General features: G+C 42.3%; 1 protein-coding gene across 5 annotated transcripts in view; it reads left to right on the top strand.

The window, feature by feature from the left end:
• The window catches only part of SESN1 (sestrin 1), an 80,341-nt gene that overhangs the window by 43,180 nt on the left and 13,864 nt on the right, over window positions 1-23,297 (top strand). The window contains exon 1 of one of the 5 annotated variants that reach the window (XM_062625074.1): window positions 20,820-20,950. The exons of 2 other annotated variants lie outside the window; for them this stretch is intronic. Coding sequence is in view for 1 of the 3 variants with exons in the window: in XM_062625064.1 (XP_062481048.1) it covers window positions 21,250-21,351 (102 nt within the window). In the remaining 2 variants the exon portion in view is untranslated. Of the gene's footprint in view, window positions 1-20,819; window positions 20,951-21,132; window positions 21,352-22,535; window positions 22,654-23,297 lie in introns of those variants that run through there. 2 more of the 5 variants (XM_062625064.1, XM_062625082.1) reach the window with 2 other exon arrangements.

Below are 23,297 nucleotides of genomic sequence, written 5' to 3'. Positions count from 1 at the left end.
TAACTACAAATACTGTATATAGCTGAGGCTAGAAAAAGACTGCTTTCTCAACGGATCTTGTCTCATCTCTCCGTATAGTTATCTGCTGAGCATACCAATTTGCATGAATGCTCGCTTTTGATTCTTGTTAGTTTGTGAACTCTCTAGTAGAGTAAGAATGAATCAGGTGGTGATCCAGGATTAAGCAGCATCAGCAAAGCCATTTTAGCTGCTTGAAATCCGATATAATTTCTAGTTTTGTATGGTTGTTACTGATCTGAGCAGAGTGATACTACAAGTATGTATCTGGATGTAAGTTGACCTTCATAATGATTGAGTGTCTTCCAGGAGGCACAGACCTGTTTCTCACATTAAGAGGCAGGGTTTATTAGCTCTGAAATGGTGAAAACAGTGTCATGGTGATACAGTTCCTGCGCTGGAGCTGGCTTGTGTTCAGACACGTTTTTGCACTGGCACAGTAAGTGTAGGACTTCACTCTGTAGATTTGCACTTTAGACTTTTGGACCTGGACGAATTTGCAAGCCCAGCTGTAAAATAGTATAAAATGTTTTAAAAATTCCTTTGTTAAATGGGCTTAGTAAATTTCATATGAAATCACTGAGATATAGTGCAAGGGCAATCAAATAATGCTGCTTGAACACAAATATATTTTAAAGCAGATGTAAAAGAACTCTTTTAGACTTTAGAATTGCCTCTCCTGGTAAAGTAAGCTCTGAGCTTCAGTACAGTGCTTTATAAATAAGATTAACATATTTAAAGAAGACAATAATAATATAAATATCAGATATTTGTAGAGTGGGATTTCATATTGCATTTGATTACATATGTAGGCATTTTGCCTTCATGGATTAGTGTACTAATTCATATAATTTGACAAACAACAGATTTCAGTCTTTTTCCCTAGGTTTTCATTTATTGCTATTATGTTATGGCAGCTCCTAGAAGTTGTCATTGACTGGGTTTCCCACTGCGGTATCTGCTCTAGCATGATGTTTTCTTTCTGCTGCTTTCAAATGAGATTATAAACTTGTAAGTAGGGAAAAATGTCTTTCTAATACTTCATCTGCATGGGAAATTATTCCATGTAGATTGAAGTTCCTGATCATTGCCTCAAACTGAGCCATAATGATGAATGAACAGCCAGCTTAACAGAGAAGAAAACCTACCACTGATTGACAAATAAAAGGGGAAATAGGGGTTATATTCATAACTACAATAACTATGTATTGAAACGAAATAGCTGCTCACTTTACAAAGTTATCTGAAAAATAGCAAAGCTGTTGGCTAAACCTCTTTATCACTTGGCTACTACAGAGTTTTTCTCTGAAATCCCATTTAATGTTGAGAATGCATGTCTAGAATTAATTGTCTGACCAGTATTTCTTCTCCTGCTCTGATATTTGTATCAGTAGAGCCTTTAAGGAAAGAATTGCTATTTTTGTAGGGAGAAAAAACAACTAAAACCTCTTAGCAAGTGTTCTAAACTCGTTCTTTCTTGTTGAATAAAAATAGAGTTGTATCTGTGATAACAGCAAATCAGACTTGTGGGGAGAGGTAGTGGCTTTTCTTAGATGAGCTCCTACAATTAATAAAAGTAGATAAGCTTTTAAGCCTGATCTGAAGTAGAGCTTGTCCCCTGTAGTTTTCCAGCTGCATTAGTTGATCTAATGAAATACATTATTTAAAAATAAACCTTATTTACAGGTTTATTTGGTAAATATTTTGCAAGCCAGAAATTTCATATTCAGTGATCTTTGTATTTATTTCTGTGGAACTTCTGTTCTAGAACGCTGCTCCACACAAATTATGTCTGCTCTTAAGTATTATTAATGGAAGACATAGTATAGTGGAGACTAAATGCAGGTGAATAGGATTTACCCTCTTGTAATTTGGGCAGAAGTGGAATTTAGCTGTTTCTGTGTGAGACCACTAGAACTGAATCTACCCATTCTTGGGTTTTAGTCACTTTCTGATAGACCTTGCAAATAACCAAAGACTTAATTTTCCTCTCAGTTTGCCAACAAGTAATATCTATTGGGTTAAGGAATAAGGTACACAAATACCAATAACTTCCTTCAAAGTGTTTGAACTTTTTTTTCTGTCAGAACTTACATTCGGTTTCACTGGCATGTCCAAGGAGCTTTAAAGAGTACTTCTCCAAAATGTATTCATGGGGAGAATCCATCCTGTTCCAGCAGTGTACATTTATTCAAACAGGACACTCTGAATTGCTGTCAGTTCTTGCGTATAGCAGCAGAATACTTCCTAATGGAAACAGGTATTTAGAAAGCAAGATTTCTGGGTTGGGACATACTGTTTAGAAAAGTTATTCTTCAAAGTATGGTATGCTAAATTACCGCAATAGCAAACCCCTTCTTTGAAGGAATTTTTGTTGTTTCTGTAAATTTTCTTTACAGAAAATTTGTGGGGAGGTAGGGGAGGAGAAACCCCCCCAAAGCCCTATTTATATGTTTCAAGGCAACACAATAAATATTCTTCATAGAATAACCTTAAGTACACTCAGAAGCTTGTCATATTTGTGTGGCTGTGATGTGTTTACACAAGCTGCCTAGGTGAGATCACTTGCTTTGCAGTGTGATTGGTACGTTCCATGCTATTAGCAGCTCTGCTGCATGGAGATCTGGCTGTTCATAAATATGCCCAAATAACATCATGAGGTTACAGTGAGGGAGCCAAACTGCACTTTTTTAGATCATAATTCTCTAACTACGTGCACTGAGGCAGGGGACCTGTGACTAATACTCTTAAGGAGTTTCAGTAAGGCAGCTGCCTGACTGTATTCAGATACAAGGTGGGTTTTTTTTCAGTTTTTAAGGTTCACCTCATCTTTCATAGCCCTTCTAGAATGGCAATCCAGGCCTTTTTGTTGTCATATAAACAGGTTGGGGCACTAATAAATAGGGAGACCCAGCTATATTATGTATGCTGACTTTGCAGCCCAAACAGAAGTAAGTACGAAGAAACTCCCCCTTTTTCAGCAGTAGGAGCTGTATAGAAGAATTGTGAGCTTTAAGGAGGGATTGGTTTTGCTATGTTTATTTCTATGTCCTTGGTGGGGATTCCCTGGGTATATCATCCAGAGTAATAATTGGACAATGAAAACATTGCTGCAAAATGAGTAGACAAGACCGTGTTTTGAATGACAATATCCTTCTTACTCTGCAGGACATAAAACCATATTTGCAAAATACAAGGAGTAGAACTCATTAATACAGAGAGCATACAGTAACCAGGTAACAACTGTATGATGAAATCTGTTGGAGATATTCATCAAACAATATTTGTACTAGGGCTTTAGCTTCCTCATTTACATGAAGGCAAGGGAGAGCGAGAATTTTGCTGCTATCATGGCAGTTTCATGCTCTAGCAGACTAGTGGAAATGGGGTTGTGCTGACTTACAGTAAAACTGCATTTTAAAGATTAACTTTGCAGCCATAAGAGCTAGGAAAGTGTATGTCCTACAGCATTTGTGTGTTTTTTTATGGTTTATACAAAAACAGCAAGCAAGCTGATTAGCTATTTGAATCTCCTTAGGGCTATTGTGTATTGATGTTCTTCATTACCACCCTAAATTTGCATGGAGGGAATGTACTCCCAGATATCTGTGGCTTGTTTGTTTGTTTCTTAACTATAACTCTACTTCCCAGTGGAATAGCTGTCCCCTTCTGCAAGTAATACTCTGGTTATGTTTATGTAATAGTTTGTGCGATCCCTTGGAAAAAGCATAGGCTGATAAATATCACAGATAAGTAATCAGAGTACATTTACAACATGTTTTGTGGTGCTGTGTTGGACACACCTGAACTAGCTCTGACAGGCTGGTGCAGTGCGGTGGAGGACTGCACCAAGAGATAACCTCAGGTCCCCGAAGCTGTCCAGCTTTGCTCCCTAGCCCTGCACTGAAATGGCAATACTGCTTCCAGAGCTGTATTGTTGAGCAGTTCTCTTTGGTGCTGTGTGTCAAGTCTAAATAGTCCTTGTTCAAATCAGTGGCCCAGATTCTTACAGAGCTTTTTCGTAAAGCTCTTGTTGTGTCCTGGACAGGACTAAGGGAAGCAAATCAAATGTTAGGCTATGTTACTGGCTAGGGAAACCAAGACAAGATGTGGTATTGTACATTTTCACCTTGAATGCTCTTTAGCTTTGGCTGTCTTACAAAAGGCACATCAGAAATAGGCAATTTAGGTTACCAGAATAGGCTGGAGTTTGGATGATGGGAAGATGGGAAAGGATAGGGGAGGGATTAATGAATGAAAAGAGCTAGTTGTGTGTTTGTCTGTTGTCTTACTGTAAGAAGTGATATATAAATTAAAAACCATAACTTTTGTGTAAAGCAGAATGTTCCAGGATACTTTGGAGGCAAGAAGAAAAAAACCCTTAAAGCCTAGTTCTCATCTCCCACCAGATCCTCCTCCTCCCAGAAATCCCCACTTGTCTTCCCACTGTCAATATTTACAGTAGTTATATTGAAGGTCTACAGTTATAAAAGTTTAACAGAATAGCAAGATTATCTGTTACATAAAGGAGAGAAAACACCTAATTGTGATAGCATGCCTGGACAGACTCTTACAATTTATTTCTCTACTTGATATCTGCTAGCTGTACCTGGTGGGGAGGATAAATGTGTACAGCTTTAAAGAGGGAGGTGGGGAGCAAGGAACAATATAGCATAAAGCACTGTACAAGCATTGAATACCTCTAACACAGAGCCCACCTCACCAGCTGTGCATAAGGCAGCCTGTTTTACCCGTGCTGTGTGCCAAGAGACTGAAACAGAGATAAGCTTAAACAGTATGTACAGAATTCAAGGGCACAGTTTCTTTTTGCTTTCTTATCTGTACAGGGCTTTTCAATTGACTTTTAATCCTTCTTACACAGGCTGCTTAAATCCCATCAACACTGTTTATAAATGGAGATTTTTTTAATAACTCAGCCTTACCCAAGCAGACAGTTTTGAAATTGCTGCTGAATGCTGCTGTATTCATTAACTCTCTTCGTGTTGCCAGCTGTCCACTATTGCTTGTCTGCCGAAAGACTTTGAGTCCTTCTTTACTTTGGGATATAACTGTTTTTTTTTTAAATGGTGTTAACAGGTGCTCCTACATCTTTTTATCACTGGCCTGTAGTGTTAATTGCAAAGTCAGTTCTGAAAAATCTGGGTGACAAATAGATGCTTTCTGTAATTTATTGTACTTTTTCTGGAGAGGAAAAATAAAGGCAGGCATCTGGATTTTCCTTCTCAGATGCTATAGATTTAATAACATATAAGGTTGTCTCTAAATAATGCTGCTGATTTTAGAAGGAAATTGTAATAGGTCCATAGAGTTATACTGGAGACTAGTTTTTCTATTTAACTGCTGCTGTATGATCCACTGGCAAAACCAGCTGGAATTGTCCCAAGTTTGGGTTAGTGTTTGTCCAAAAAGAGAAAACAAAGTAGCTGCAGTGGAAGGAATAGATAGGCTACCATTTTATTTTCACATCAATTTTGTGTGTTCTGTTTGCTAGCAGCTCTGCTTAATACTAAAACTTGAAAGTTCAATTCTAAGAATTGAACCACTCTGCAGAGGTTATACAGCAAAGCTCTCAGGCCTTTGGGAAGGATTTTGTTGCAGTCTGGACACTGACTTGGGTAACCCATGTTTTCCATGAAGTGACTGTATAAACTTTCACTGTTTGAAATTAAGTTGAATCCCATACCAAACCTCACCCCTTGAAAATGGCTTTTAGTCTGAGAGATGTGGTTTCTGCTCGTTGCTGATGCACTACACAGCAATGTATAAAGCTGCAGTCGCTGGGTGAGTCCCTGTACTAAAGGGGCTGTCCCTAAGCCAGACAAGTAGAGGGATGCTTTTGCCTAGGAGTCCTTAGCCCCAGATGTTATTTCTTACTTTCCTCACCTAAGCCTCTGGTTTCCATCCTTCATTTCCAGGAACTGCTTTTTCTAGCTTTGCACTCCCCTGTCCTTAATGACCAGTGAGTCCAGCTGTCAGGTACTAGCCTGAAGTGCAGCCTGTTTTCTTTTACTGGGTATGATGTACGGAGAGAGTTTTCAACCTCTACCCTCTGAGTTCTTCAGAGGTAGAAGGAAGTTGCGGTGTGGTGCTAGTTGAAACTCAGTCTGCACTCAGTGAACTCGTGCAAGTTTCAGGTTCGTAATAAGATCAAGCCCCAATAACTTCTGCCAGACTTTGTATTTCCTGGGGCAGTTCAGACATTTTCAGTCTGCAAGTGGCTTTGATAGCAAGCCGTCAGCAAAGCCATCCATCCTTTCTTGCAGAGCTAGAGGTCTTTTGGAAATAGCAGTAACCTGTAACTTAGCAGAAATCAAGACTTTTGCATACTGTAAAAGAAGGTCTTTGCTGGAACTAGTACATGTTCTCCAGGGAGAACATCCTCTGTTCTGCGCATGGCACCACTAAGTAATCACCGGTGCTCACAGTACTAGTGTCTAGAGTCAGACAAGCAGGCAGAGCTGCTGTACAGATCCAGAGCGCTATTACGTTAATTACAGCCCAGCCAGGCTAACAGTAAGTAATTTTTAAGATAGGGTAATAAGAAAATCAGATTCACTCTACAGTAATGTCTGGTTCTTCAAACTGAAATAGACAGGTAATAGTGGGGAAGGTAGAACAGTGATAGAAATTAAGGGGCAATGTTGTAGGGAGGAGGGAGCCCCAGCTTGGAAGAAGGAAGTCAGCTGGTGACTGAATTGTGATTAGTGTGCACTGATCTGCATCTAAAAGCCCAGCTGTTCTCTGTACATTCTCTTTTTTAGGTATTGCCTTCAGTAACTGGCTTTTGTGTTCTGAGTTTTGTGACTGTATTTGCTGAACAGGCTTCCTGTCAGGGAAGAACTTCGTGTACAAGCCTTACCTGTACACGCGTATTAAGGAATAGGCACATTGGTCGATGTAATCTAAATGTAAAGAGTTTCAGTATCTGCATTTGATTAATATTTAAGCACATTTCCTTTATTTAAAATAGGTCATGAACCCAGAGTCCTGCTGAAATGTCTTTTAGTGTGCATTCTTCAGTCTCCCACCTGTGTTTGTCTATGTACTAGCCATTTTGCAAAAATACTGGGCAGAGAAAAAAAGGGCTGGAAAACAGTTTCTCAATATGGAACAGATGAGCTTGATCCTTAGAAGTGTCACTTAGAAGTTAACTGAAAACCTTGCAAAATTTCTTTCTGGGTCTTTCCCCGGCACTTTTCACATTAATTGCAACACTGTTTTAATAAGTTTTCAAGCTGGTTTAAAGGCACCTAAGATAGGATCCCCTGCTTGATGTAAACTGTTGCATGTAAGCAGCAAGCCATGGAGATGAAGCACCCTTCCACCACAAGAACTGTATGCTTTCCAGGGTAATGATACACTTATGTAATGATCGAGGTTGTTACCAGGCTAAAAATATGTGCTTGTTTCTCTGGGCAGTTCCCTTAAATCTTCAAATCTCAGTTGTTGACTCTCGCTGCCTTCATGTTCTTTTCACAATGTACTGTTAGTTGCAAACTTTATGAGCAGCTGCCCACTCCCTGTGCCCCCTGAGACAACTGGGAACATGGGCTGAAGGTAGTAGATGGTCTGATCAGGAAGTTCACATTAGTGTCAAATGCAATTGCATGGCTTCTCCAGCAGTTGGTGGAAGTTTTGTGTGAGGAGAGGAGGAAAACATATTCAGGGAGAGACTTGTATAAAACGTATGGGAAAAACTGGATGCAGCTGTATTCCTTCAAATCTGATAGTGACCAAAATAGCAGGATAAATGCCATTAACATTTAGTTGATAATTTGCTAGACAGGGAAAACAAAATAAATTTGCTGTCAGAGGTTTTATTTGCTGTTTGAAAACTATACTGTAAAGTGTTGTTGCTTTTTTCTGTCAACAAACTGATCACAAAAAAAGAAGTTATATTCTTGTCTTTTACAAAAATAAAAGTTTTAACCATACATAGTTCAGTTGAGAATTTAGTAGGATACTCAAATTCAATGATGCTAAATTAGACAACTCCCATCAAGAGAGTTTGTTCTAAAGAGGAGCAGAAAAGACATTTACTTGCAAAGTTCAGACTTCTCTTTCTACTACACCTCTTGATGATATTACTGACTTTTAAATAGGCTGCAGTCCTTCCCATGCTGTAGGTGCTTGGGATCGAGCATGTTTTCAGCTATTGTTGACTAAGAATTGTTAGCCAGTAACTCTCAACATAAGCTGATTGCTTTAAGACTGGCTTGGACATCTCTGTGTCCAATGTTCCTTAGTGTTGTGCTTTTAGAAAAAATTTTGCATTGTGACTTGTTTGTGGTTGTTCTCTCTTTTTTAGTAGCCACATAAATGTCAACAGGCACGCAAGGCAGGATGGCAGGGGTGTAGGATAACTGTGGCCAGTACTCCTCTGTCATTTTTGTGTCCAGATGCCTTCTTAATTCACCCTCTCTCTTGGAGAGTATGCTTGTGATTCCTTTATACTCAGACCTGGATTTGTGCCCTCTATCCCATACATGCTTGTTGCTTATTACCAGGCAGGCCTGTCAGTGCTTGAGAATGTAGTGTCCCTGTTTTGGGAAACTTGTGGCCGGTAAGGCTTTCTTAAAACAAAGGCTCATTTGTTGATATGTAGAGCAACAATTCAGAGGCAAGAATATAGAGCCAAAAATCTAAATGTGTGTTTTGTTTTATGTGAACGTCTGTCTTGTTATGAGGCAGAGCAGGCAGTTGTCTTATTTTAATCAGTGAGTACCCATGCAGAGACTTAGTCTGGTTTTAGGACTACATAAATAGTGCTGTCATTACCCACACACATTCCTGTCCCTTCCACCCCTGCCCTCTCCTCTGCTCCTGGAAGACTGTATAGACAAGGGAAAAAAAGAATGTGGTCATCTGGGGCTTCTGGTGGCTAGCTACAGAGTCTCTGTCAAATGAATGCTGTGTGTGTACACACAGGTGTCTGATCTGTTTGGGGCAGATTCAGACCTATTATACATGCAATACTTGGGAGGTCACAGCCCAGTGAGATGTGCTCTGGATGCACCACAGTTACTTTTCATGTTTCTTCAAAATTTGTTGATTTAACACCATGTATGTATGCTATGCCCACATTCCCATCCAGAAATGTGGAGGCCCTATCCAGTGATTTCTTTTATTGAGAGTGATTTCTTTTATTGAGTTTCTCCCTGTGAATCAACTCCCTAGCTTGCCTACTAGCTACTTTCTACTGTGTGCCCCTCAGAGCAGCTGTGTTTTAGAAAGGTTCAGAATCGTTAGAAGAATTTGTCCAGTTGCTGTTCACATTTGTCATGTGAAACAGGGCACAGTCCTCCACCCCTAACCTATTTGCTGTACAAGTTTATATGGGGGTTATCTTTCTTTCCTGTTGAGGTCAGCTTGATGAATTTTGGTTGCTTCTACAGGACCATTCCCCTCAGCCAGCACAACGTGCTGCCAGGAACAACCTGAAGTCTCAAGTGACCCTAGTATAAAACATTCCTTCCCAGCAATCTCTTGATTGTATTTCAACAAAATAATTAATGCAGGACAGCTATTAAGAAAGTGCCTGCCTGTGTGTGTAATGCTCTATTAATCTTCTATAGCCCTGAGAACAAATTTACTGTAGAAAACATGGCCCTTGCACGTGAAAGAAAGAATACAGATGATACTGAAATATAAATTCAGGGTCACAGGGTTTTATTTACTTATTCTTACAGAGCAGAGAATCAGCCTCTTGGAAACAACAAGAAGGGCCCAGGGACCCCCTCTCACTTGCCATAGCTGAACCTCCCTTTCTGGATCCTGATTAGTGCAGCTCTAAACTTCACCTGCTGGCTGTGGACATGCAAATGCCTTGCCTGAACAAAATGACTCCCACCAGGCTTAAGTTTAAATCTAGACAGATGATACTCAGGAGTCCTCTCTCTCCCTAGCCCAATGCCCAAATCATGTCCTGCCTGTCTTCACGGCTTCAAATCCTAATGCATATCCTAGCTCTGGTTTCTCTGTGATCCTCAGCTCTAAGCTCACCAAAATGCTTTATTCTGGACTCATCCCAGTCTTGTTGGCTTTTAGCCATTGTGCAGTGATCCTTGACAACTCCAGACTCTAGGGTTTGGTCTCTGGCCCTTGGTGGCTGTGATCCAAACTTGGTTAAGCCTCAGCCCTGCCAGCTTTAGAAGAGCGTGACAGTACGTGCACATTTCTTTGAAGTCACATTTCACATTAAGATATAATTAAATTTATCTTTACATTTACAAAAATAATAGAATGAATTATTTTTGTGGTAGTCTCTCTCAAGAGGAGGATTTCTCAAGAAGACTTCTCAAACACACCCTGATAAAGAGAAATCATCCTCTTTGCTGCTGTTAGTAATTAAGGCATGTCAGCAAATGAACCAGAGTGTTTTGATAGTAGTTCAGTTTACAGGCTGCAGTGATCATTCTTGCATTTACATTAGTAGTGAAAATGTTGCCCAGTTCTGCCCAAGTTTTCATTTGTTGCCTTGTTTTGCTGACTTTGGAATCCCTGCTAAGCAGTTAGAGAGTAATTGTCTCACTGGTGAGAAACAGAGGGACAGGTATGGATTTGTAGCTTTACTGACAAAAGAAGGTGTTTGCTATAGCTTTATATCTGGTAAAACAGATTTATAAGCTCAAATGTCAACTGAAAGCACCAAACCCCTTATTTAAGGACATTATCCCTATTTTAATACTTAGTAAAATTTCTGTGTGTTTACTGTAGTTTGTGTGCATTTTTTTGTTTATTGCACTTTGTTACTGACATCTGAAAACTGCTGTGAATCAGGATTTGATGCTAGCTTGATTGCAAAATATTGCTTCTGCTATGGAAATCTGAGAGCATTGTGTCTTCTGCAGCATGTCTGCTGTGTGAGTATTTTGTATGTGGTTTCGGCACGTTTGAATCTGAGGGGCTACACATACAGTGCTGGCCTTTCCCAGGACTTCTGAAGTATTCCATGTTTAAAATGCTGTACAGTAAGTAGTCAGGGTGGTCCAGCAACAGTAGGTGGCCTTTCCTCTCTCACAATAGCAAGTGGTTGATTTAAAATTCTGATTGTTAACAAACAGTAGATTTAAGGCTAAATTCCAATATTGTGGTTAACTTTAAAAAAAATCAAAACAAACACAGACACTTAACAGTATTTGAGCAGAAAGTGCCAGAATTGGTTTCAAGCCTGTTTAGACTTAGTTTCTCTAGCACATATACTTTTGAGAAGGTAGGTGGGGGAAGTTATTAGCAGTTCCACTGTCTGGAGGTCACCATTGCAGACAGCAGCATTACAAAGTGCAGAAAAGTTTGTGAGTTTGTTGAGATCCCCAGCAGCTCACCTGCAGAGATCTCCCTGCAATTTTACAGTTGTTCTGCAGAGACCCAAAGCCTCTGTGGCCAGTGGAAAAGCACCAGGCTGGCAGTGGGGGTTGGAGGATAAGGAAGTGGAGCTGCAGGCAGCTTGAAGGCAGGCCAGTTTATCCCAGTGGTGTTGAGGGAGCTCTCCAAGCTCCGAGCTACTTCAGGACTTGGGAGGATGCAGAAGTTGTGCTGTGTTAAACAGGGCACATGTACAATGTCCTTGAAGCACGTGTTGCTAGTGGCACTGCAGCTTGCTGTGCTCACCCTGGGGCTTGTACGAGCAGGTGTAGGCTACCACTGCTGCTGATCGCAAGGCAGGGGTGGCCCATGATGGGCAGAGGGGCTTTGCTTCCTGATGTACCCCTGGGCGCGTGTCAGTGTCCTTTCGACTTACAGAAAGAAATGGCATATTAATGCGAGTGTTAAAATAGTAAAACTCAGTCTAGGAAGTGGTCTTGATTGCTTAACAGAAGACCAGATCTTTTAGAATTTGTATCAGCAGGAAAGCAAGGCTTTTTTCAGAAAAAAAAACCAAACAAGGCTGTTTTAGAAAGCAAAGGCTGATTTGGGTCAAAATGTCTTAGCCACGTCATCTTCTCAAATCAGGAAGAATGAAGAATATAGCACTGTCAGAACTTAAAACACTAGTAATAACTCCCCCAAAATGGCAAAAAATACATGATTAGCATGTTGGTGGTGGGGGGTTTTTTGGGAGGTATAGGGAAAGTTTTAATGCTTCTTGTCAAGCAGAGGTCTGCATGGGCTGGAATATAAAAGTAAAAAAAACCAACAGATTTGATACAAAAATGGCAGATCTGTTATTATCTCCTTAATTTGTAACAATCAGGTGTTGAATAATAGTACCTAGAGGATGATCTGTTTTCTTAACTGCTATCATTAAATCAATGATGTGGTTTACTCTTCTAGGATAATGTTACTTACTGTTGTACTTAACTTTTTGCCAAGATAATGGTCTAGAGGAGTTGATAAATCCTATGATATTATTATTCTTGGCTCTATATATTAAACAGTTATGGAGAGAGATTCTCTCAAGGAACTTGCAAACTTGCCATCAAGATAGGTCATTACAGAAGGGTAATAGAGCTTTATAGGTATTTGGATATCTTCCCCTAATAAAACAACAACATGGTTGGTTTTCCACAACTCATAAACTCAGATAACTAACATCTATTATTTGGGTCACAGCTAGACTGTGAAAACAGGAAAAAAAACCAAACAACTGATTTTTCTTTTCTTTTTTTCCCCTTGTCTGCTGCTCTGAGGCACGCTGAGCATGTGCTTGAAAGTGCAAGTGTAAGAAGAAAGCCACAAAACAGTTCCCCAAACTGCAGTAATTGATATAAAGATTCATGGATATCTAGTGGTATTTCTCATGTTAATTTAGTAATATTTCACTTGATTTTATCTCACTATAAGAAGCAAGCTATAGTAAAATAGCTGTGAGTCTTCTTTAAGTGCATTAAATGACATGCCATGCCTTTATTGCATTCTGTTCTTCTTTTCATGGGGAAAACAATTATTCAAAGAAAAAGTTGCTTAGGTTTTGGCTGTACTGTGTATGTATGTGAAATTATAGGCTGACTTGAAGTCTAACAAAGCATTTTATAAGTTGTTTGTTCCTTGGTGAAGGCTCTGCAGAAATAAGCTTTTTCTTTATTGTACATACAAAACCAAGTCAGGCCTGAACCTCAGGTCAGAGTTTCAATAAATTTTATAGAAATATACCTGAGCCCTTAAGGGTAAAGATCACAAAATGCTTTTAGTGACGAGAACAGCTTCTGGGTTGGATGTCTGTCTGTGCCAGAGAGTGAAAGTAGGTTTTAGTTGCAAATTCTCCACAGGACACTCGTCCAGCATTTCCTGCATTCTCAGTGTAACTCACTGCAATGCAGCTCTGAGTCATTTGCTGTCAGGGAATCATAGAACAGTTAGGGTTGGAAAGGACCTTAAAATCATCTACTTCCAACACCCCTGCCATGGGCAGGGACACCTCACAGTAAACCGTGTCACCCAAGGCTCTGTCCAACCTGTCCTTCAACACCGCCAGGGATGGAGTACACAGCTTCTTTGGGCAACCCATTCCAGTGTCTCACCACCCTTACAGTAAAGAACTTCCTCCTTATATCCAATCTAAACTTCCCCTTATTAAGTTTTAACCCATTATCCCTTGTCCTATCACTACAGTCCCTAATGAAGAGTCCCTCCCCAGCATCCCTATAGGCCCCCTTCAGATATTGGAAGGCTGCTATGAGGTCTCCATGCAGCCTTCTCTTTCTCAGCCTCTCTTCATACGGGAGGTGCTCCAGTCCCCTGATCATCCTCGTGGCCCTCCTCTGGACTTGTTCCAACAGTTCCATGTCCTTTTTATGTTGAGGACACCAGAACTGCACACAATACTCCAGGTGAGGTCTCACGAGAGCAGAGTAAAGGGGCAGGATCACCTCCTTCAACCTGCTGGTCACACTCCTTTTGATGCAGCCCAGGATACAGTTGGCTTTCTGGGCTGTGAGCGCACACTGAAGCCAGCTCGTGTTTATTTTCTCATCGACCAACACCCCCAAGTCCTTCTCCACAGGGCTGCTCTGAATCACTTCTCTGCCCAACCTGTAGCTGTGCCTGGGATTGCTGCAACCCAGGTGTAGGACCTTGCACTCGGCATGGTTAAACTTCATGAGGTTGGCATCAGCCCACCTCACAAGCGTGTCAAGGTCCCTCTGGATGGCATTCCTTCCCTCCAGCGTATCAACCGAACCACACAGCTTGGTGTCATCGGCAAACTTGCTGAGGGTGCACTCAATCCCACTGCCCATGTCAGCAACGAGACAGCGTTGAACCAACAAGACGGTGTTGAACAAGACCCACGCCAACACCAATCCCTGAGGGACGCCACTCGTTACCGGTCTCCAGCCGGACATTGAGCCATTGACCACAACTCTCTGCGTGTGGCCATCCAGCCAGTTCTTTATCCACCGAGTGGTCCATCCATCAAATTGATGTCTCTCCAATTTAGAGACAAGGATGTCGTGTGGGACAGTGTGGAACGCTTTACACAAGTCCAGGTAGATGACATCAACTGCTCTACCCCTGTCCATCAGTTCTGTAGCCCCATCATAGAAGGCCACCAAATTGGTCAGGCAGGGTTTCCCCTTAGTGAAGCCATGCTGGCTGTCACCAAGCACCTTGTTGTTTTCATGTGCCTTAGCATGCCTTCCAGGAGAATCTGCTCCAAGATTTTGCCAGGCACAGAGGTGAGACTGAGGGGTCTGGAGTTCCCTTGGTCATGCATTTTCCCCTTCTTGAAAATGGGGGTTATATTTCCCTTTTTCCAGTCATTGGGAACTTTACCTGAGTGCCATGATTTTTCAAATATGATGGTTTTGCCCAGTTCCAGTAAGCCAGGTGTTAACACACCAGTACTGCTAAAGGCATTTGTTTCCCTGTGTGCTTGCTGTTGTGTCAGATTTCTGTTCAGAAGCTAGTAAGGAGATGCATTTCATTGCTTTTTCATCTGTTTATATGCAAAGATTGTTTCCAAGGTCAAATGCAGTTTAAAAAGACCAGAAGCCTTAAACTCACATAGAGATGATTCAGCTGGCCTTCCCTTCCCATGAAGGCAGATACTTGCATTGTGTAAAAGGTTTTGTTTGCAGTGGATTGCCCAGAACGGTAAGACAGCCTCCATCCCTGTAGGAAAGGCCTTCCAACAGCGTCTTTGCACAGCAGGGGTGAAGCACAGTCAGACAGCATTCCAAGCAACATAGAAAGTAAGGTACTGCATTGTCTCATTGCTCTTAACTGAACCAATTATGAGGACTAGGAGTTGCAGGAAGTTCCCAAAAGTGAAATTTCACTCAGCTGATAAAGGATATTTGTCCCTTTTCAGTATTCATCCTGGGGAGAGAGGGCCTGAGAAAAGATAGTAAAATGGATCCCAGCTCCAAGGAGCTGTGCAAAATACCTTCGGCATTGGTGTTAGCAGTTTGCTAACTGAAGGGAAGAGGGGAGATCTCTTTAGGCCAAAGCAGTTTTAGACACCTATGAGCTATGTTAAATTTTATTTTTCTTGACTGAACTCCAAATATACTCTTTTAATAAGGTTAAACCAGTTTTCTTTATCCTTAATGTTTATTTAATACTGAGGGAGACTGCAAAGTGACTGGCAGCCTGCAAATGTTCTGTTCTCCAGAGAGTGGCAATCTGCAGCTGGACAACTGATCCCCTCTCCATACATGTTCTAGATACCAAAAGATCAGAAGGTACCTGTGAGTTACCATGGTCAGTTTTGAAACTACTAAATGTGGACGTTCATTCTGAGAGAGCTGGGTCTGGGGGGTGTTGTTAACCAGGGTATTCCTGCATAGTGTGTGAGCTTGGGGGCCACCTCAGAACCCTAGCAGAAGAATCCACTTCTCTAATACTGGCTATTGACAGCGTGCCAGACAAACAACTTCCATAGTTTAGCTGCTGTTTATCAGCCTAGGAGGAGCTGTGTACCCTTATAAAAAGGATTGAGAATAATCTTGTAAAACATTCTTTCAATCTACTAAGCTTTAGATATGCATCTTTCATCTACCTATTTGTAGTAGTCTCAGAAACCATAAGTCCGTTTTCGTGTCCTAGCCAAAGCATGAATAATCTCAAGATCTCAGCCTCTTACAGCTCCTTGAATTAAACTTTGTACTTCTCCTAGCTAATAACTGCAGAAGGGAATGTTAAATTTGCGCAAGCTTTAGGGAGAGAAGAAACAAAACAGCATGTGGTTTAGAGGTGGGGGTTAGCTGTAGGAGTCTTAAGGCAGAAGTTACCAGAAGAATGACTGTTTTGGGGGATGAATCCTGAGTGATGAAGCAGATAGTTCAGGAAACAGATAAAGCCACTGGAGTTCTTGGAGCTTGCTTGGCAAGATGAAGTCAGCTATGAGAACAGCTCAGATGTAACAACCGAGTTTTACAGCCTCTTGCAGCTTTGAGAGAAAAGATGCTGTCTCTTTCAGTGGGGATACAGTGGGCTAGGAATGACCTGATGTGTAATTATCCACAAACCACCTTAATTACTTGGAAGTCATTTTGCCCGTTAAAGCTGAAGGTGTGGCCATTAAGAAAACAGCTCGTAAGAAAGACCTAGAAACAGAAAAATAGCATTTCAAGGATAGATAATGTTCAAAGAACTGGCAATAAATATAGTCTCTAAATATTGTAAAATGTTCAGTCTTAGCCAGCCTTGCAATCCAAGAGACTATAAAAGGAAAACTTCTGTATATTGGTTTAAACTCATTTCCTGATGTGGCCAGTTGTCAGCCCTCCATCCTGCTAAACAACTTGGTTTTGTTATTATTATAAAGGTATCAGGTGCAATGCCCTTCCTAAGTGCTGATCCTTTTTGACACATACAGCAAGAATTTTAAGTGTACAAGGAATACAGTTTATCCTCCTCCCAGTATTATGTACTAATTCTAATAATAGAATGAGTTTTTTGAAGACTGACAGATCAGATTGTTAAGGTTAAATCAAGAATGCTTTGAAATACTGACCTTGCATACTAGGATGATACGTTCTAGTTAATTTAAATTCTTTCATCACTGTAATGAACGGTTTGATTGCTGTACCTGCCATATTGTTATCATGATAAACATTTTTACTGTTTTAGAAATAACAGGTGTATAGTACAGAAAAGATTAGGAGATACATTTGAAATTTATGATGAAAAGGGTAGTGGCTGTGGACAGCTTGGAATGAAAGGAATCCACAGGGAAATGTTCACAGTGGCCAGTGTGGGGCTGCTTAGTCACTACTGAAACACCTGATGACTTCACTAAGGCAACATATTAAGTGGAACTGCTTGATCTGTTCTGGTTGAATTGATTCTTGCCCCTATGCTTTTATTGCTGCTGCTTTGCTAGGAGTTACGTCCCTTGAGATCTGGTCATTGTTAGCAATGCCTAACCTCTGTGTGTCAAAATAAGTCAAACAATTAAAAAAAAAAAAACCAAACAATCAAAAAACCCCAACCCAAAATAGCCCTCCAATTGCTTACTCTGACTGTGCAATACGGAGTGCTGCTTGCAGCAGCTGGGTGGACAGGTCTTAGGAGAGAGACCTGTTCTCCCCGAGGGGCATTGACACCCCCGATTAGTATGAGTAACCTCTTCAGCTGGAGGTCTAGTTGCCATGGGAGACACCATGCCCCAGCAGCCCTTAGGGGCCCTCATCTCGGGGGGGTTGGGGTTCAAAAACATTTGGATGTGAATGCTGGTATTTACATCCATTTTGCTGAGCTTGCTGCATCTTGCCACAGCTGGCACTACCCTATGAAACCACAAGAGAGAAATCTAGTCCTACGAACTAATGCAAATTGGGTAGCTCAGAGCCCCAAAGAATTATCTGGTTTTACTTGTAAATGTTCCTGGGAAAGGATTGTCTGATCATCTGCTGGGATATTAATTTGATGTCCAGGGCATTGCAGTAACAGGCATTTTGAGTGCTCCTGCTTGGATGGCTTTCCTATGGAAAGAATTTAAGACCTTGGCTTGCCAGTTCTTCAGAGTCATTTGTTTGTGCTGAACTTGACTGAAAAAAAACACCCAATTGGACTGAAATGGAACTGTTCCAGTTACAGTGGCTAAGTACAGACATGATTATGCAGGATCAGGCTTTTCACATTGTAACTGGTTGGTCTTCTTTTAGTTTCACCAGGACGTTTCTTTAACTGTAGCAATAAGGAAAAACTGCATTTCTAATGACTTCACTTGGATTGCACAGATGTTAAATGTCATCCCTTTATGCAAGCAGCTTTTATGGAAGTGCTTGCTATGAAAGTACATTTCCATGGTTTAGGTGGTGTTTGCTTTAGATGACTTCATGTGTATCTATCCTACACTCTTTCTGGGTGAAAGGAGATTTGGTATCTATCTATTGATATTTTCATGCTAAACATTTGCTGCTGTTTGTTTCCCTTATGAGCATTTTACTAGATCCGTGTTTACTTGCATCGATACATGGTCAAACATGATGTTGTGTTTCCCCAGGAAAACACTCAAGTTAGGCAAACAGTACCGTAGGTCTCTCCCCATATCTCCTGGCTGCACTGGGGTCTGCACTTAGTACCCAAATGAGCTTTGTGCAGGTGTCAGACCATATTCCCTCATGAAGGTGCTCCTGTAGCTTGTCTTACTAGCCCCTAAGAGGAAATAATTTCAGTCTCCAGTTGTGTACTGATTTACAGATGAGCACGTAGCTCAGTTTTGCATGTTCTTCCACTTGAAGGAGTTGCACCTTGGAAGTAGTGGTGTGAGGGCTGGCGTGGAGAACACGCAATGGAGTGGGGTGATGAGATTCTGCTAAGGCAGAGAAACACCTGGGGCCTGAGCAGAGCTTGTGTACTCAGGCCATATGGGAGAGCTTTTAAGAGCATTATTATTTGTTTGCTATGGCTGTGCAACTTCCTCTTCCCCTTTGTACATGCTTTTTCTGACGTGCTGTCACTGCCTTCATTTATCCTGATGCAGCAAGCAAAGAACATGGTATGATTTTCTACCTTCTGCTTTTGAGTTGGTTAATGCAAGAGAATTTCCCTTGGAACATGTCAGAGAAAAATCTGTATCTGCCAAGGTTCTTTGTGTAGCAACAAATGTTAACATAAACAGGCTTCCAAAGCTAATATCTAGGCAGGGCAAGCCACCACAGCAGGGAAAAACACTTCTGGGAACTGCAAGAGTGCTGCCCCCCCCTCCCCTGCCCCTTCCTTCCAAAGGTGTTAACGAGTTCATGGAAGGGGGCACCTTTCAGCAGACATCTGGGAAGACTGCTTGTGGTGAGGCGGCATCTTGCATTTCAGCTTCCAGGGAGTTACTCTTTTTCAACAGTTTTTCAGAGTGCAAGCCAGTTCTTTGCCAGTTCTGTGTAACAAGAGGAGCCCATTCCTTCTAGTTTTGTTATGTCTTGGCCTGAAGTAAGGAAGTAGTTGGTGGGAATGAAACAGTGTTCTTCATTAGTTTATTTTATTACCTCACAAAGTGCAACCTTCCTTGCCAGTATCACATTCTTCTTCTTTTTCCATGCTTCTGGTAAGCATTTGATGAAGTGCAAGTAGGTGTAAAGCACACTTCATTTCTTCTGGGAAGACTTACCAGCTTAAAGCCAAGGCCCCAGGTAAGGAGCTGTGGTACCTGGGCGTCTCTAGCTAATTTAACCTCATAGCTGCTGCTAAGCCTTCAGAAGTAGAGTAGCCCTTGGCTCACCAAGTTAATAGCCCAGAGTGGTTGATGGTGGTATTTAGAAAGTGCAGAGGAAAGGAAGCTTTTAAGGCTTTAGCATTAGAAATGTGCAGAACTGCTGCCTCAAGTCATGTTGCCACATTCACCTGACAGCACTGTCCTCGGTGTTTTCTGCACTTCACCGCAAGGTTCTTACACCCGTAATAGGAACAGCCTGTAAACAATTTTTCAGTGTTCAGTTTTACATTTAACGGAAGTGTAAAGTTCAGTGTCATGAATGTCCCTGCTTGGTTGTTAGATAGTGTGGTAGGACTTCAAAATGAGCTGCCTGAATTGTAGACAGAGGCCTTCCTCCCCCAGATGAGTGTGTTCAGGGGTTCAGAGCTGTACTCCCATCAAAAGTGCAGCCTAAGTTCTCATCTTGTGGTCTATCATAGTTTATTTTCATTCAAACTATTTGAAGGAAAGTGATCTAACAAAATGTAGCTTTATGAATCTTAGATTGCTGAGGAAGGGAAAAAAACCCAAAACAGCAGAATCACACAGGACAGCTCAGGGACTTGTTTCTTTTGGAACAATTGGTGACATAAAACCCCAGAGCAAAAAGAGGTGGGGGATGTAAGGCATCTGGCAGAGTTTACAGCCCTGGGGGGTCAGCGAGAGGAGTACAGCCTGCTGCAAACAAAGCCCGAGTGTTTTGCTGATGAGATTGCAAAACATATGTTTGCCCAGGACTGTTATGATCTTGGGAACGGGCAGGAGGCCAAATGTCTGCAGCAGCGCACTTAGTCACACAGATAGCTACAAAATGTTAACCTCCTGCGATTTCTCAGTTTAAAACCCGTAATTACGTTGTTGCTTAAAGAGAAGGTAGAAACTCTTGCATAAGGAACAGGGGAGAGGGGGAAGGGCTGTCCGAGGATTTGCTCCGTGCGGGGAGGGCAGGGGAGCGGAGGAGAGCGGGACTCCATGGGGGGAGAGGTACCCCTCTCCTCAGCCCTGCCCTCCGGCAGGCTCTGAGCCGGGGCTTATTCTCCTGTCCGGGAAACGCGTTGCGGCTCCCGCAGCTGGAAAAGGGGGCAGCCGGGAGAACGTAGGTCCCACCCCACCGGCGCTGCGCTCCACTCCGCCCCGTCGGGGCAGTGCCCTGCGTGCCGCTCCGCCCGGAGGGTGGGCAGGAGGCCGGGCCGTGGGGCGGGGAGGGCCCGGCCCGTTCCGTGCCGGCGGTGCCGGGCCGTGCGGTAGAGCTGCCGTGGGGTGCGAGGGGAGCGTGCCCGGCCCTCGCCCCGCAGCGCTGGCGTGAGGGAGGCGAGGTCGGGCCCCCAGCACCAGGTACTGAGGGAGGAGAGGGGCTGGGCCGCGGGGCACCCCTGCATGGCTGGACCCCCCCCGGGGTAGCCGGTCGGTCCCGCTGTCCGGATTCATCCCCACGGAGAGATCCCTGCTGGGAAATGGGGTGGGGGTCCCCTGCAGAGAGCTGGGGAGGCAGGGGGAGCGCTTCCTTGCGGGCTCCTCGCTCGACCCCTGAGGACGTTCGTTGCTGCAGGCGGTGACTTGGGGGTGTCTATAGGTCCTTTGTAGCTCCCTCCTATGGGACATCCAGCTGCTTGCTGCCTGCAGTACCAGTGCGGATGCTGTCGTTAGCCTCCCCACTGCCACCTGGTCCCAGAAGGACTGTGCGCCGCCAGTGTGTGCGGTGGTGGGGTGTCTGCTGGGGTTTTAGGCTTATCCAAGTACTTTTTGCCTATGAATTGCCCGGTATTTATTTCGTTCTTGTACAGACTTGGGTTATCCTTTTGAAACGGTGGGGCCGGTGTTGTGTTTCTGGTAAGAGCTTGCTGTAATTGCGAACAAAGGCAAGTCAGTAGCATTTGGGACAGGAATTAAAGTGCTGATTTGGATCTTTTTTCCAAGTTTCTTAGTGTCACCACGTTAAGATTTTTCTTTTAAACGATATTTTTAAATCCTGTTTTTCTTGTTTGTATAGATCTGGTACTCTTAGATACAAATAGCTTTGCTTTGACATAACCCAGCAGTGCAGTCTACATAACGCATACTGTAACTGTCATGTTTAAACTTGTTTTCTTCTGTGTCACTGATTTATTGGCATTTAAACAGTGTTGATGGCATGGACATTGCACATGTGCCTTCTAAGTCCCTTCCCCTTTAATACTTTTTCTGTCATAATGCACATTACAGAATTGGCATATAGAAAAGCCAAGCACCAATCATTGAAATTCACCCTCTTGGTTTCAGTGAGCTCATATCAAAAGTAAATTGGGTTGTGGTGTTTAGGCAGTTGTGTCACAAAACCACTTCAGGAAGAGCTATTACTGCTAAGGAAGAATAGGTAGCACTTGAGACTGCTCCAGTTGGACCTGCTCTTACTGCCCGGTGTCAGAAGCTGGCCAGAGAGGAGGTGCTGGAGTTTGAGGAGCCTGGGCTTTGCTTTTATTCCTGCCATTGTGAACAGGGTGTGTGACTGAGGGCACACAGTCGCCTTGATTTCTGTCTTGAATCAAGTCACACAGACTGATTGGGGGTGTTTTTAAAACCTGATATTTCAAAGGACTTTGAGATACTCAGAGAAAGTACACTTACTGGTATTTAAATTGGAGTAATTTATGTATTTATATTCAGGTAAGAATAATGTACTCTATGTGAAACAGCAACAGTTCAATGCTTGTTGTGTTCTGACCTTGGTGAAGAGCAGTAGGTCTGTGGAACAAAGTGCTTTGTAACAGAGAGGGAGTACTTGCTCTCACTTTTTAAAATCAGTGCAAGTGTGGACATGTCCAGTGCTTCAGCTGAATGATAGGCTGAGCCTTCAGCATAACTGAAGATACAGCTTTTGAGCTGAGTGTGTATCAGTTTGGTGATGAATCACTTGTCACTGAGATTCTAAACAAGAAAAGTCCAAATTTGTAGCCTGTCTGTGCCACCACAGTGAGGTTTTGCTGTTGGTGACCTTTAGAGGGGAAATAGCAACCAGACACAGTGAGTGAAGCAGCAGCAGCACAAGGCCTCTTAGACTGGTAAGTGCCAAAGCTTGCCTTGGATGGTTTGGGACATTTTATTTTACAAGCATATAAAGCTCTAAGTGGGTATTTTTAATGTCAGCTTCAGATTCATTGTAGTATACACTAAGCTGAATTTTCAGTGCTGGCACATTTTTTTGGGGGGGAGTTTATTCTACTAGGAGATTATATTGGAAGAGTTTTTAAGCCACAGCTCATTGTGCCCTTCTTAACCCTAAGCTTGAGCAGGAATGCACTTAGATTATGTAAAACGATCACTGCTTGTCTGGGAAAATGTTACCTCCAAAGAAGGTCACCTCAAACTAATTTCCCTTCTCTGTTTCTGTCCTTTAGACTGTTTTATATTGCATAAGGGCATGATTTTCATATAATTTTGTTTGGCTCTAGCATTATTTAATTCTTAATGGGGACGCAGATGATTCAGATGAAGATGTTAATCCAAATGTGGTTTAGTGAAGTGAATTGATAATTGTATTTTCACTTTGCCTGTGGCTTGTCTATGATAAAATGTTCTTTTGCACTTAGAGGAGGCTTAAGTAAGTATGTAAATAAGTTTCTCTGGGAGATAACATTTGATATTGGTACTGACTGTACTTGAGGGGAGCAAAATGACTCACTGTGCTAACACCAGGGAAGCAGTC

This window comes from Pezoporus occidentalis, unplaced genomic scaffold (genome assembly GCF_034315485.1).
Source record: "Pezoporus occidentalis ecotype Australia unplaced genomic scaffold, CSIRO_AGI_Poc_V1 ctg109, whole genome shotgun sequence".
In the NCBI taxonomy this organism is placed as follows: Eukaryota; Metazoa; Chordata; class Aves; order Psittaciformes; family Psittacidae; genus Pezoporus; species Pezoporus occidentalis.
The sequence above is the reverse complement of the archived record's forward strand: the minus strand, read 5'-3'. Positions and strand labels throughout refer to the sequence as shown.